This window comes from Rhagoletis pomonella, unplaced genomic scaffold (genome assembly GCF_013731165.1).
Source record: "Rhagoletis pomonella isolate Grant_MI unplaced genomic scaffold, Rhpom_1.0 Rhpom_scaffold_00003, whole genome shotgun sequence".
Lineage (NCBI taxonomy): Eukaryota > Metazoa > Arthropoda > Insecta > Diptera > Tephritidae > Rhagoletis > Rhagoletis pomonella.
Genome location: NW_023458557.1, coordinates 91913408 through 91927101, shown reverse-complemented (window position 1 = coordinate 91927101; position 13694 = coordinate 91913408). Strand labels below are relative to the sequence as shown.

General features: G+C 32.2%; 1 protein-coding gene across 3 annotated transcripts in view; it reads left to right on the top strand.

The window, feature by feature from the left end:
* LOC118735785 (protein spitz) overlaps positions 1-13618 on the top strand; it is a 16358-nt gene extending 2740 nt beyond the window's left edge. Inside the window, exons 2-3 of one of the 3 annotated variants that reach the window (XM_036465744.1) lie at positions 4232-4334; positions 11127-13618. In XM_036465744.1, the coding sequence (XP_036321637.1) occupies positions 11887-12720 (834 nt within the window). In that variant the 5' untranslated portion in view covers positions 4232-4334; positions 11127-11886 and the 3' untranslated portion in view covers positions 12721-13618. Of the gene's footprint in view, positions 1-4231; positions 4349-11126 lie in introns of all 3 variants that reach the window. The other 2 variants (XM_036465745.1, XM_036465743.1) reach the window with 2 other exon arrangements.
* Positions 13619-13694: the final 76 nt, after the last annotated feature.

Sequence of the window (13694 nt, the reverse complement as noted above, 5' to 3'; positions counted from 1 at the left end):
AAAAAAAAACGATATATCAGTAGAGCCAATTAAAGTATTCGCGTTACATAATTTGCAGTGTAGGACTGCTATATAAAGGATTAGGCATGGATTAGTGACATGTGCCCTCTCTCACTGGGCACAAGTAAACATACGTCGATGTTTCACAGAAAAATATAATTTAATTATTTATTCACCTATTCCGCTTTATAATTTAAATACATGAAGTCTTGAGTTGTGTCGTTATTACAGCGGATAAGTACTTATGTACATACATATTGTCATTTTTAAATTACAGAAAAAAATTAAGTTTACTATAAAAATAATAAAATTTTTGAAATGGATGCTAAAATTTTAAATCGAATACGTCATTCAAAATCGTAAATACCGTAAAATATACATATGTAAGCGGCTTTATTCACTTGGTTTTTTGCGACTCAAACTAACTTAAATTGTAATGTTTAAGGGCTCCATTTCCCTTTGCCTCAACTATATTTGATTCAACTATTAAATTGGGCTGATCATTAAACGAGTTCGCGATAGGTATTTAATTATTCACAATGACGTTTTTTATGACCCCATTTTCGTTTGCTTTAGATTGTTCACACAATTCGAATTCCGAAATATGCACGCGCCTGTCTCTTCGACTACATACAAACAAATAAAAATTTCAAAGAATACATATAAAATAATGAAATTCAAATAATTTTTGGTGTCCGCTTATACGCGCTTATTGCAAAGTTGCTTTTGTTGTTGCCTATTGTTTTTGTCTTAACACAGATTAACGCAGTTCAAATGATGCTCACAGTCGTCTTTGTTTATTTTGCCAAGCGTTTTACACCACGCACATGCCTGCTGAAAAGTGGAAAAAATTAACTAAAAACTACTGAATTAATTAAAGAGGCTAATACCATATTTTTAGCGCTTTATTTCTTTGACTTTTGTAGCACTTGCTTCCATTTGGCACAACGCATTAATATTCTTTCGTTTAAAATTTTGCAAAAGATACCGCCAATAACAAGTGTTTCTTAATGAAGTTAACTAAATTTCGCAAAAAAAGAAAAAAAAAACTGAGCGGATCCACAAATGAACACGTCAACTTGGATAAGTGATTAGTGATCGGTTCATTTGAGATCATGCAAATGTTAATGATAGCTCAATATGATCAACCACAAAGCTGCTAGTAGTTTGATCTTTCATTGCTCTTTCTTGTAGGTACAGTTCTGATGATCTTGGCCTATGCGCGATGAAAAAAAAAAATTAAAGCACACACTTTTGATGCGAAGTTTAGGTCTTAAGATCACTGCAAAAAACTGCTCGATATTTATTATACATACAGCCCGCGACAAAACAAAGCACATCACATTTTTACTAGTTTTGACGACTTTTGTTCTACTTTTCTTTTAAGGGTCATTCATTTTTTATTAAAGTTAAGCTCTTTATCAACCAAAAAACCATACAAGTTCAAATTTCAAACTTTGTAAAAAAAAAAAATTGAAAAATTGAAAATTCATCTCAATTCCAAGTACATATTTTAATTAGAATTTCTAAACTAATTTTTTGTATGCAGCTTTATAGCCTATTCAAATCTACTATAATAAAGTGACGGTTTGAAGTTGCTAAAAAATTGCATTGATTTTTGATAATTATTTTTTTCTGACGGTGTTATGCACTTTTTCCATATAAAAAAAAAATACTTTGTATGGAAGAAAATGCCATACCAAAAATTATTCTATCAAATAAAGTTAAAGTGCTTGGAATTAGTATGAAAAGTTTTTGAAATTTTTGTACAAAGTCTGAAATTTGGATTTATATGCTATTTGTTAGATAAAGAGCTATACTTTTATATAAAAATAATTAAAATTAAACAAAGAAAAGATAAATAGTCAAAGCTGTTCAAAATGTTGAGGTGCTATCGTTTTGTCGCGGGCTGTACATCGTGCAGCACAAGATATGTATGTATGTATAAATAGTGTTTTTAGGGGCACAGAACTTTAAATTGCAATAAAATAAGATATCATTCTAGAAGTCTAATTAGCGACCACTTTCAAGCAATTGTGCAAGGTATCTCGGTAATAGTTCGCACCCCTTTGCGTCCTGGGGCTGGATTTCTATCCGGATCTTCTAACTATCCGCTTATTCGTATTTCGTGATGAACGGATATTGACCGAATAACAAAATGAACAGATATTAACCAGATATCCGGATTTTCCAATCTAAAAGTAAAAATTGTTTGTGTATCAATGAAGTGCTATTCAGTAATTTTGAGAACAATTTTACAAAAACGTTCTAATATTGTTTAAGCTGCCTTTATATGGGTCGATTTCTGTCGACTGAGAATCGACCAGCCAAAACACTTACATTTTACGATTGAATTGCCATTTACTCTGGTCGACAAAAATCCCCCAAAAAAATCGACCTGTGTAAAGGCAGCGGTAGAATTCGGGATAACTATCCGTATACACGAATATCCGAACGGTTATCCGAATAATATAGATAGTCCCATCTCTAGTTCAATGTTTTCGGTTTGTTCGCATAACCAATGAAAGGCATCGCTTTCCAATCGCTGGCATTTTCAAAGATCCATCAATGGCTTTCTCAAACCCAACCAAATTTCGTTAATGGTGTTTCCTTTTCTACAAAATAGGTTTGTTCTCGACATCCCGCGGGTGTCTAAAACGGCCCAGAAAGCGTTCCTCACACTGGAAAAATGGGTAATAGAGAGCGAATGCATTCCACTTTTGGATTGTAAAAGTCTTCTTCTTCGTGTTCGTGCCCGAAACATCCCGGACATTTTTTCCGGGCACAAATGTGCATATTCAAATTGCCATAACAGCTGTTGTTTGTTTACAGCCGAAAGCAAATTTTATATTTTATTTTTACGCTCTAAGTACCGAAACAGCCCGAAAAGCGTGCAGAACAAAGCTAATATGTTGCCTTATTCTTAGCATTTGTGTGAAGAGGTCAATGAAAAGTACAAATTTAGGGTAGAAAAGAAAACGCCTTAAGACTTCGCCAGACATTACCCTATACATGGCCAGACTTCTCCGTAAACGACATCAATGACTTCGTTTTTTACTTTGCCATCTTTTCCTTGATATATATTTCAACGGGGTCATGCGAATTCCCACTAGTCATTGAAATGACAAAAAAATGTACTCGATCTAAAAAATGCCATGGGGAAATGAAGTTAATGACTATTTTTTTAACGTAATGATAGAAATATTTTTTAATGCCCAACTTTGTCATTAAAATTTTTACCATTTAATGCCGAGTGGAAATTAAGCATTACTCTGTGACAATCACCAAAACATCAGTAACATATCTCTGTGTACTATTTTGAAAGACCAAGTTAAATTGAATTAGCACATTTTTCTGTAAAGCAAGAAATCAATAATTTTTTCATCCGATATTAAGGTATTAGCTTATCGTAGCTATAGTTTAAGATATTATCTCCATAAAAGTTTAACAAAAGCAAATCATTTTTTTTTTATGAAAGTTCATCGTTCTTTCATACGAAATAAAAAGTTCCAAAACCACAACTTGTTTTGTTAAAAGCGCAAAGATTATTTGAAACATGTGAGCATCCGCTGCTCGACTTTGTTGCAATCGTTTGCACTTTTTTGTGAAAAGCTTAAATCATTACTTTATAAAGTATCATACATACGTATGTATTACCCAGCCAGCACGAAAGTGCTGAATGAATTCAGTTTACGTTAATTTTTCGTATCCGAAACACTTCTGAAAAGTATAATTTTATTTGAAGATGAAATTTTTAAATATATGTATATTCAAACTGTACATTTGTAAACATGACATGTGCATTGTATACATCATGATAAAAACATTAGAAGGTAAAACCATTCTCCCATGATTTTTTTCTGACGTTTGCAAACATTTTAAAATCATATAAAATTGAAAATAAAGAAATGAAATTGTTCATAATTGCTGTTGTTTGAGTTTAAAAATGAGAATGTGTGTGTGAGCTTGAGTTCGAATTTTAAATTAATAATAAAAATAATATATTGCTGGCAAACGTCAGACGGCCTCTCAATGATTTTACCTTGTAATGTTTTTATCATGGTATACATATTCTGGCAGTAGCTGAGTGTGCAGGGGAGCGTGCTACTATTTGTTACCTTGCAGGAGGTCCCAGGTTCGAATGCAGTCAGACGCAGCACATTAAAATTATATTAAAAGTATTACTCTAAATTGAAATTAATCTTATATTTAATTTTTGTTTGGTTTTCAGTACCTATGAAAATTCATCTAAAAAGTTCAAAATGAAAGCGTTCTCAACGATAAATTCAATCAGAACAGCCGAGAATCTACCCGGAATGGAATCGGGGGGAAACGTATGAAATATCAGGTTTTTATAAGAAATTGTTTCCATTTTCTGATATTTTGCTGGCTGGGTACACACACATATATGAACATATGTATATATTAGGGTGGTCCAAAAATGCATGTGAAAAAGTAAAGTCGAAATTTTTATGCTCTCACCCCCTAGGATTGTTCTATACCGAAAAAAATATACCCTAATTTATTTATTTTTTTTGAAATCAAGAAATACATTAAAGTTTTACATGTATTTTATAAGGGGAAAAACCACTTTTCGTAGAAATGGATGAATTCTTAAAAATCAGTATTTTTCTATCGGAAAACTCTGCTTGTCTGCAGGAGATTCCCAATAATAATACCCAATTGTTTATTTTACCATTTTTCATCGCAACTATAATTTATAGGTCCGCCATAAACCCACGAAAATCCCGAAAATGCAATGGGGGGACAAATAAAAAATCGTTAGTATTAAAAAATGGTGAAATAAACAATTGGGTGGGTACTATTATTGAAAGTCTCCTGAAGAGAACAAGAGTTTTCCGATCGAAAAATATTTATTTTCAAGAATTCTATACCATTTCTACGAAAAGTGGCCTTTTCCCCATATAAAAATACATGGAAAACTTAGAGCGCTTTGAGCGACCTCTAAATATTTTTTGATTTCAAAAAGGGGGTGAGAGCATTACAAATCCGACTTTACTGTCTTTGGACCACCCTAGCACATATAGTACATATGTGTGTATTAATGTGATTTCACACAGATATTTTCAACGCACGCATGCATCTCATCCGCTGTCATGTGTGAATGAATGGAGGAGATCGGTCGCTCAGTCAATTGACGCTCGTTGGCTGTCATCACCTTTGAAAATTTGGTGTTGTTTGCGCATTCGATTCACTTTCCGTTTTTAAATTTATAATAATTAATTTCACTGCAAATCAAGTTGAAAAAATGCATTAATTTCCTTGGCGCCTTCCAAAAATTACCTAGCGCCAGCTTATCACAGTTTCTGGACAATCATAAATATTACCTTTAATCGTCCGTCGAAGAATTTTATAATTGCGGACATTAAGCTTTGTGCGGAACAATCTTTTTGTGTCTTTCATTTTATTTGTTTAAATATTTCTCATGCGTTACTTGCTGCCGCTTGATAAAGTGAATCAAAGCTCAGCATGCTGATGAAATATTTCTAAATGTTTACCAAGAAATATTTGTATGTAAAATTTTCACATTCTTAAGCAAGTATGAATTTGTTGTGATTGAATTAAAATTCATAAATTGGTTTTGCTATGTCTGCTACGTTGGAGAGATATGTTAGTAGTGTTAGTTGAGCGAATAGAAACGCAGGTGGTGTTGATTTAACTAATGAGCAAACAAAGTTTTTTTATGAACTAGAAAAAGTCGTAACAAGTATTACCCTACAACGGCATAAGTCCGGAAACCTCGAACTACTAAGTTGATTTCCTCGTTTTCCACCCCTTTACTCAATTATTCGCAAGAATGGTGGAAGCAGAGAGGTTAGAATATTCAGTTTTAAAAATTATGCATGCGTGTAGCAAATGGTTTTCCAATGGAGTTTTTTGTTAAGGTTTTAGCAATTCGCGCATTTAACCTTCTACCGAGTTTTGCCAACCCTACGACAATCGTTTCCTAATATTTTTTTTGTTCTAATTCGAAAATGACTCGAAATTTTATATTCCCCATTAACCTGAAAATATTCTTGTATATCATTAAATTGTAAAGATGTGATTTAAACTGAGTAAATAGGAAGGGGCGGGGGAGCAGTACATAGTGTTTGTTTTCTCCGTCTTTTTTTTTTCGTTATCATTTATGTCACCGACAGTCTGCGTGGTAGGACGTCTTGAGTGACATTTTTGTGGTTGCTTTGTGCCTGAAATGGTAAGCAAACTAACCAATGCTAAAGTATTGTATAGTATAGGATGCTTTATGTTGCAAAATGTACAACTTTTTGTTTGTGTGTGCACAGTGTTCTACTATTGTTTTTAGTTTTTGTTTTTATTTCTTGTGTTTTATGTCTCGAATTAATTTAAAACGTATCTAACAAAAATTTCTACTGCGAATGAGGTACGAAATTTGTATATGTGCATTAGTACATACATATTAACATACAAAAAATTTGTGAATTGTGAATTTTATTATCAATTCGGGTGTGTTCTTCTGAGTGATGCAGCTAGTTTTTTCATTTCATTGCTTATGAACACTGTTTAACTAAGTTTTTTTTTTTATTATTTTTCTCACTCGCGCTTTTATTTCGTCTTTCGATAGGAAATATCACTATATTTCTTTCTAATAGAATTGTGTCATTCTTCAAAGTGGCTGCGAAATGTTGACATTTTCTACGAAGAAATAAATCTTTGAAATTCATATCACAGCCAGCTTTGAGGAGCGTCACGGTTCTAAAGCATTAACGAAAACTTTCACCATCATTACGGAAAAAAAAGAAATTTAAAAATGTTGTGTGAATTTGATAAGAGAAGAGTGATGTGTTAAAATACAAAATTGAAAATTTATTGTAACCGTAAAAAGTATATATTTTTCAAGTTTATGAAACGAGAACTAATATGGAACTGTTTAGTAGTGCATAACTAACTATAATTATTTGATTTGCGACAAAACAAAAATATCATATCAAATTTCAATTAGAAATGGTCATAGTAAATTTATTTTCGTGCCTTTTATAAATTTATATCAATCTCTTCTTCGCTATAATCCATAATCATAACACTACTCTGTAGTAATCATTATATATATATTTCAAGTACTTTAAAAAGAAATTGGAAAGTTTTTTTTTTTTTTGTTTTTGCACAAGAACAACAAATACGTACGTTTGTCTAAATCTCACAAAGTGGTTGTGAAATGCTTTATTTGCAATTGCATATCACAGCCAGCTTTGATGAGCTTAGCTGGACGTCTGTAAGAGCTGCACAAAAACTAAACGAACAATTATGAAAATATGTCACAAAAAAGATTACAAATGAACTAACATGCGATTCTAACATGCATAGATATAGTACATGAGTATCCATTAGCACACCATGCATAACAACAAACAAGACACGCTGCAGGACATTTCCATTCTCTACAAATTGCATAAATGTCAACATCATCAACCAACCATCAACTTGGTTAGTCGGAGATTGGAGCTGAGAAATCATGTCATTTAAAAGATTTTATTAAAAAAAAAAAAAAAATGTATAACAACAAAAATGTGGCTATAAAATGTTGCTTATCTAAGCCTCATCAAGTGGTTGTGATATGGATTCTCAACGCATATCACAGCCAGCTTTGATGAGCTAGGATAATCAACGGGGGACAGCGTTCTTCAAAAAAAAAAAAAAGAAAAAAACTGAAGAATCCACAAAAAGACTCAAATAAAATTTTGCATATAAGTTTAAAATAAAGATTGGCTGCTGATTTGCTATGGAATATGTGGTATTTAACTTAAGCTGTGATATTTAACTTAAGCTAACGAAATTATTGAAAATTATAAACTTAAAATAAAATAATGAAAAGTCCAAAAAATTAATAAGGAAATTAATAAAAATATTAATTTAAAAAAAAAATGTTAAATAATGTTTAGTGAAATCGTAGTTTAAAAGCCATTGGTGTGAATTTTTATTTATTGCATAATTGGTAAATTTTCTAAACAAAACATAATCTAAAAATAATAAAATAAAATGTTGATTAAAAATAAAAAAAATTTACGTAAATGAAAAAAATATAAAAAAAAAAATACAGTACTGTCTCGGTTTGTGCAACTTATTGATGTAAGGGGGTATTGCGCAAATCAAAAAGTTGCAATTATAAAGAGAAGGAAAATTAGTATGTTAGAGAAGGAAAAATTACGATATAGTTGGTATCTTTTACCACAAAACAACTAAATACATTGGAGTGTAGTAGTCAAAATAAAATCGGTTTTTTTAGTTACAGGTTTTATGACAGATATTCTATTGAAAATAGTGTCGAAAAGCTGCAATGAACTTTTCCCACAACGCTGACAAAATTCGCCGTTTATCGTGTACTCAGTAGGTCATAACAATAACAATGACAATTGTCAGCATTAGATACCTTAAAATATCTTTGCGGCATAGTATTAGGCGCAGTAGTAAAGACAATAGTCAGCCGCTGAGTTTTGTCATTAGCGTGGGAATAGGGCTGTAAATTAAAAATTGAATAGCTGCACATATTCTACCTTTTGGGCATATAGTCCCTAATATAAAAATTTTGTATGTGAAAACCGAGGGATAAAAAACTAGACAGTACTGTATCTACTGTGTATTTTTTTTTTTTTTTAATTAACAGTTACTTTCTCATCCTCTATTGAAGGATAGGAGAATTAATTAGCTAGCAAAAAAATTTATTTAAAATGAAAGAACTAATATCAACCAAAACCAAGAAAATATAATAATATCCTAAAAAAAGTTAGAAAACTACAAAAATACAACGCAAAGTGAAAACGATCGACCAAATTCTTAATTGGTGCAAAATAATTATAATTTCATCGAAAATTATTTTACGCTGGGAATTTTATAGCTCGTTTTTTTTATTTTCATTTTGCATACTATGTATGTTTGTATATTTTTTATCTATGCTGAATTTCATAATCTAAAAGCATCAATTTCGCCTTAAATACAACTTCACTACCTTTTATAAATTCTACTGCATTGTTTTAATTCACTTTTACTTTGCTTTAATTTTACCCTGTTTGATAAAACATTAACGCGTCCTCCGTCATTTGTCTGTGTAAAAAAATTTGCCTGCAAAATTAATCACTGGCCTTAAAATGAAATAGGCACAACAATTTAAATGTTGTCTACGATTTCCCCACCTTCAATTGACTCACTATCGCATACTCATTGGAAATGGTGATTTGTAATGATTTTAATTTCTAAGAGTTTGTTGTGGCACGTGTGTAACAAAGAATAAAAGTGTGGCGGGGAAGGATGGGGTTCCCTATTTACGTCACCGCTTACTCACAGCATTAATATGTAGGCTGTGATATGCCGGTTGTGGCGCCAGCAGCATTCATGCACTCTACCCCCAAATATTCGGAATGAGGGCTGCGAGTATTGCAATTGTAGATAGGAATTGCATTTTCTTTTTGTTTTTGCCAGCCTACGATTTTTTTTTTTTAGTTGTTTGTTTGCACACCAAATAACGAAAGCTTTTTGTTGGGTGACACATTTAATTTTCTCTGTAAGGCGTTTATTTGAGATAAACTGCATATAGTTTGAGATTTTAGGAAACTAATTTTACAAATCTTGCAAATTATAAAAGAATTTTCTAAATTTCTGCTTTGCTTGTTTAGGGCAGGTTAGTTTCTTGTTGCATTGTGATGGTTTAGATTTCAGTGATTTTTCTGTGAATTCTGTGTTGATTATTTGCGCCAAAAATGGAAAGGAGGCATGCATTGTTGTATATTCCATGTAATTTTTTTGGTAGGGGCAACGTTGCACTGGCTTGTGCGGTGACTAATACGGAACTTTGTTTTAATCGAAAAGAATTTTAACTAAAGTGATATATTTCGGAAGAAATTTCAGAAAGCAATTGCACGAGCAGTCACACCTTGCGTGTAAAGTGCCTTTCGAAAGTAGGTTTTTATTTACAAAAATCAAATTGTCGGAGAAACTTCTGAAAACGCTTTTTCTCTATACTAAAATGCAACAGTGAGGCGCCTTGCCGGGGTTTGTTACTTCTCTTGGTTATAATTAACTTTATTTTCAATTTGAAGATTATTTTATTTGGGGTATTCACACCTACCTGGTTATCTGGTTATGTGGTTATATTTTTAGCTCAGTTTACAAAAACAAAATACACTAGAGAATAATAATTTTTTAACCAGACAACTTGAGAACCAGACAGGTGTGAATAGCCCATATATTTACAACTAAACAATTAAATTCCGAAAAACGGTTAATTGAAATAATTTCTGATATTTTATTCAAAATTATCGTTTACACTCGATTAGTTTGACAGCTTTTGCAGCAGAAATAAAAATTGCTAATGCAGTGCAAGCAAGTTTAACCGAAATCGATTTACGGTCACACCTTGCCGCTTTAATTTCTGAAACTGATTTCCGAAAAGTGACAGAAAGGTCTTTCTCACACGTCGAAATAAAATGTATATTCTAAATTTGACAGCAAATTACGTGGAGAAGTTGGAGGAGTTGCCACCTCTGACACGCTCTTTAGGAAACAATATGGTCTCAAATATGTTTAAACTGGACTTTGAAAAATTAGCCAGTGTGTATGTTAAACTTACCCATTTACGTAAATGTAAATGAGGATTATACAAAATTGTATTGGCTTTCATAGAGAAAAAGTAAAATATGCATAGTAGGCCAGGTTAAGCCATATAAAGTTACATTTTCATAAACGAATTTAATTTTTTACAAGTCATTTTATTTCTTATGATTTTATGCGCATCATTTCTATTGTTTTTGTTTTCTTTTTTTCGTAAATTTCATTAATCATTATCTAATGTCATCAAACTTAATAATAATATCACTCTTTAAATAATTCTTTCTTTTCCTTCACAATTTTACTCTCTTGATCATTCGCTAATTGTATTAGTTTTTCTTTTAACTTAAATGCTACATATATAGTATAACTATTCATTCATTACTCCATATGTGTTAGCTAAATTGAATAATTTTCTTCACTTTGGCATTTTCCATTAAGTCAAATATTCCTCTTAATATAATCCACTAGAAGCCCTCTACTTAAGGAATCCTAAACTCGCTACAGATAGCTTAAAAAATGTAATTTGTTTATTCTTATTTTCACAGGCATACAACAACGAAGTGCACACATTTGCTACAAGGACTAACGATAACGATAGCAAATAACTGGTTTTTTCTTACTTTTGAACTTCGAATTTCATGTTTACAATTCGCGTTTTTAATGCATTTTTAAACACAATTGTTCCCAATCTATTTTTAATTAAATTATTTTAATATATAGTAATGAATTGTACTTCAGATTGATTGTATGAAATTTCTTGTTGTCCAAGTTCGATATCCGTACGACAATTGTGATAAGTTTTAATTGTTTAGTTGGATCCTTATAGTTACACCTCACACACACACACATACACACAAGCAAGTGTAAAAGTTTAAACCAAAAATACCTAAGTGTATAAGAAATAGCTGTGAAATTCTCATGCAACAATTATTTGTCTGTGTCGAATTGTATATTGATGTTATAGCTGTAATACTAACCTCGTTGAAAGCAACTGAAATCAAAGATCTTAAATTTTAATTAAACGTGAATTCACAAACATATATAACATAATCAAAAAATATATTTAAAACAAATTTAAGTTTAAAATAAACACTAACCTTTGGCTGAACTCTAATTACTGCGAATAACTCCATTCCAAGAAACAGTATTTCGTGTAGTGGATCTCAAAACTGGATACAAGTTTACCACTCACAAAACCAACACTCTTAACTCAAGTGTTGAACACATTATTTTAACTTACTTTTTAATCATTAAATTCGCTCTCTATTTTTGGTAGCAAAGTAAAAAAAAAAAAACATCTCAATAATGTTCTTACTCAAGCGCAAATGCGCGCTGCTCTTCAGCGTATACTCCATGTCACTGCTACTCGTTTGTCTTTTGAAGCAGCCATCCACAGTTGACGCTTGCTCTAGTCGTTCCATACCGAAACCACGCACTCTATCCTCGGCAGCTTCTTCGATCTCGCCACAAAAGTCAACAACATCCGCACCGACCACTACAACTACTACTACTACTACAACAACGGAGCCCACAACGACTACCACAACCACACCACGACCAAACATCACTTTCCCTACCTACAAGTGTCCAATAAACTACGATGCTTGGTACTGCCTAAACGATGCCACGTGCTTCTCAGTAAAGCTGGGCGATTCGGTGATGTATAACTGCGAATGCGCTAATGGATTTATGGGACCTCGTTGTGAGTACAAGGAATACGATGGCTCATTCTTGCCGAAACGTCCACGTCCAATGCTGGAGGAGGCCAGTATCGCAAGTGGCGCTATCTGCGCGCTACTCTTTGTCCTCTTCATATGTTTGACTTTGTATTTGCGTTACGAGCAGCGTGCCAAAGTTGCCGCACTAGGCGGTGATGGGTATGAAATTGCTGACGGTGTTGAAGACGATGACGAGGAGGGTGAAAATACATATTTTACAACCAAAGCATGTCGTCACTGCAATGAGAAACAATGTTGCGGCGCAGAAATACGAGTTGGTGGCGGCGGTGGAGGTATTGGTATGCTACGTGGGCGTGTCCACGGAGCTGCTGAGGGTAGCGGTGGTGGCGCGCCAACACTCCGTCGTTACATTGAAGCGTTTTCTATGTCGTTTGCTATAAAACGCACCACAAAATTGTAAAATGAAATGCGTGCAGAGAAAGAAAAATATAAAGGATAGAGTGATGGAAATTGTGTTGTATTTGCAAAAAAAAAAAAACAAAAAAAAAATGTAGTATTTACGACCAATAAATAAACTTGCAAGGCGACAGAAAGCTAAAAATTAAAAAAGCTAACAGTTCATTTCTACCACGTCTTAAGTGCGGTTTACGCCGATTAGAGAAAGGAGATTACAACTGTAAGGTGATAATTGCTCATATTAAGTACAAGCGAACGAAAGTAAAAGAAAAAAAATTAAAAATTTCAGTTAAGCTCTTGGTGGAAATGGGATATAAGATGAAGTGATTTTTATTAATTTTGTTTTTCAATTTCGAATTCAGAATTTTTTCCGAGTTTTCTCATGATATTCTAAAGTACTTAACTTTTAATTAGAATCATACTTTTATTAAATAATGAATTCGTGCTTATTTTTATGAACTTATATTTTTTAATACGTATTTAAATTTATGGAGCCTTTATATTTTTTGTTTTGTTTGCCAATACAGCACAATTACCATCCCTTAGAGAAAAACAACGAAATTATTAAGTAATATAAAGCTTTGTTAGTCACTTACATTTGTAGCTAACAAGCGATTGATATTTTTAGCTGAACACTTTAATGAAACAAATCAGTTTTAGACTTAAAATGACTTATTGCCTTCGAGTGCTTTATATACAATACATATACACTCCTGAGATTTCCTAAATGCGTCACAAAACTATTTTATGAGCATTCATATGATTAAAATCCAATTTCATAAATAAATCCATGACATCACATTTGCATACATAAAATCATTCAATGAATCTGAATCTCATACTTAAACATACATATGTACTTGCAAAATACAATGATGAATAAAAAAAATTAACTTTTTCAATGATTTATTTAATGTATAAGTGATATTTATTTATTTATATAGACTGCAGCAGCGTATTTTTAAAGAAATTGTATTA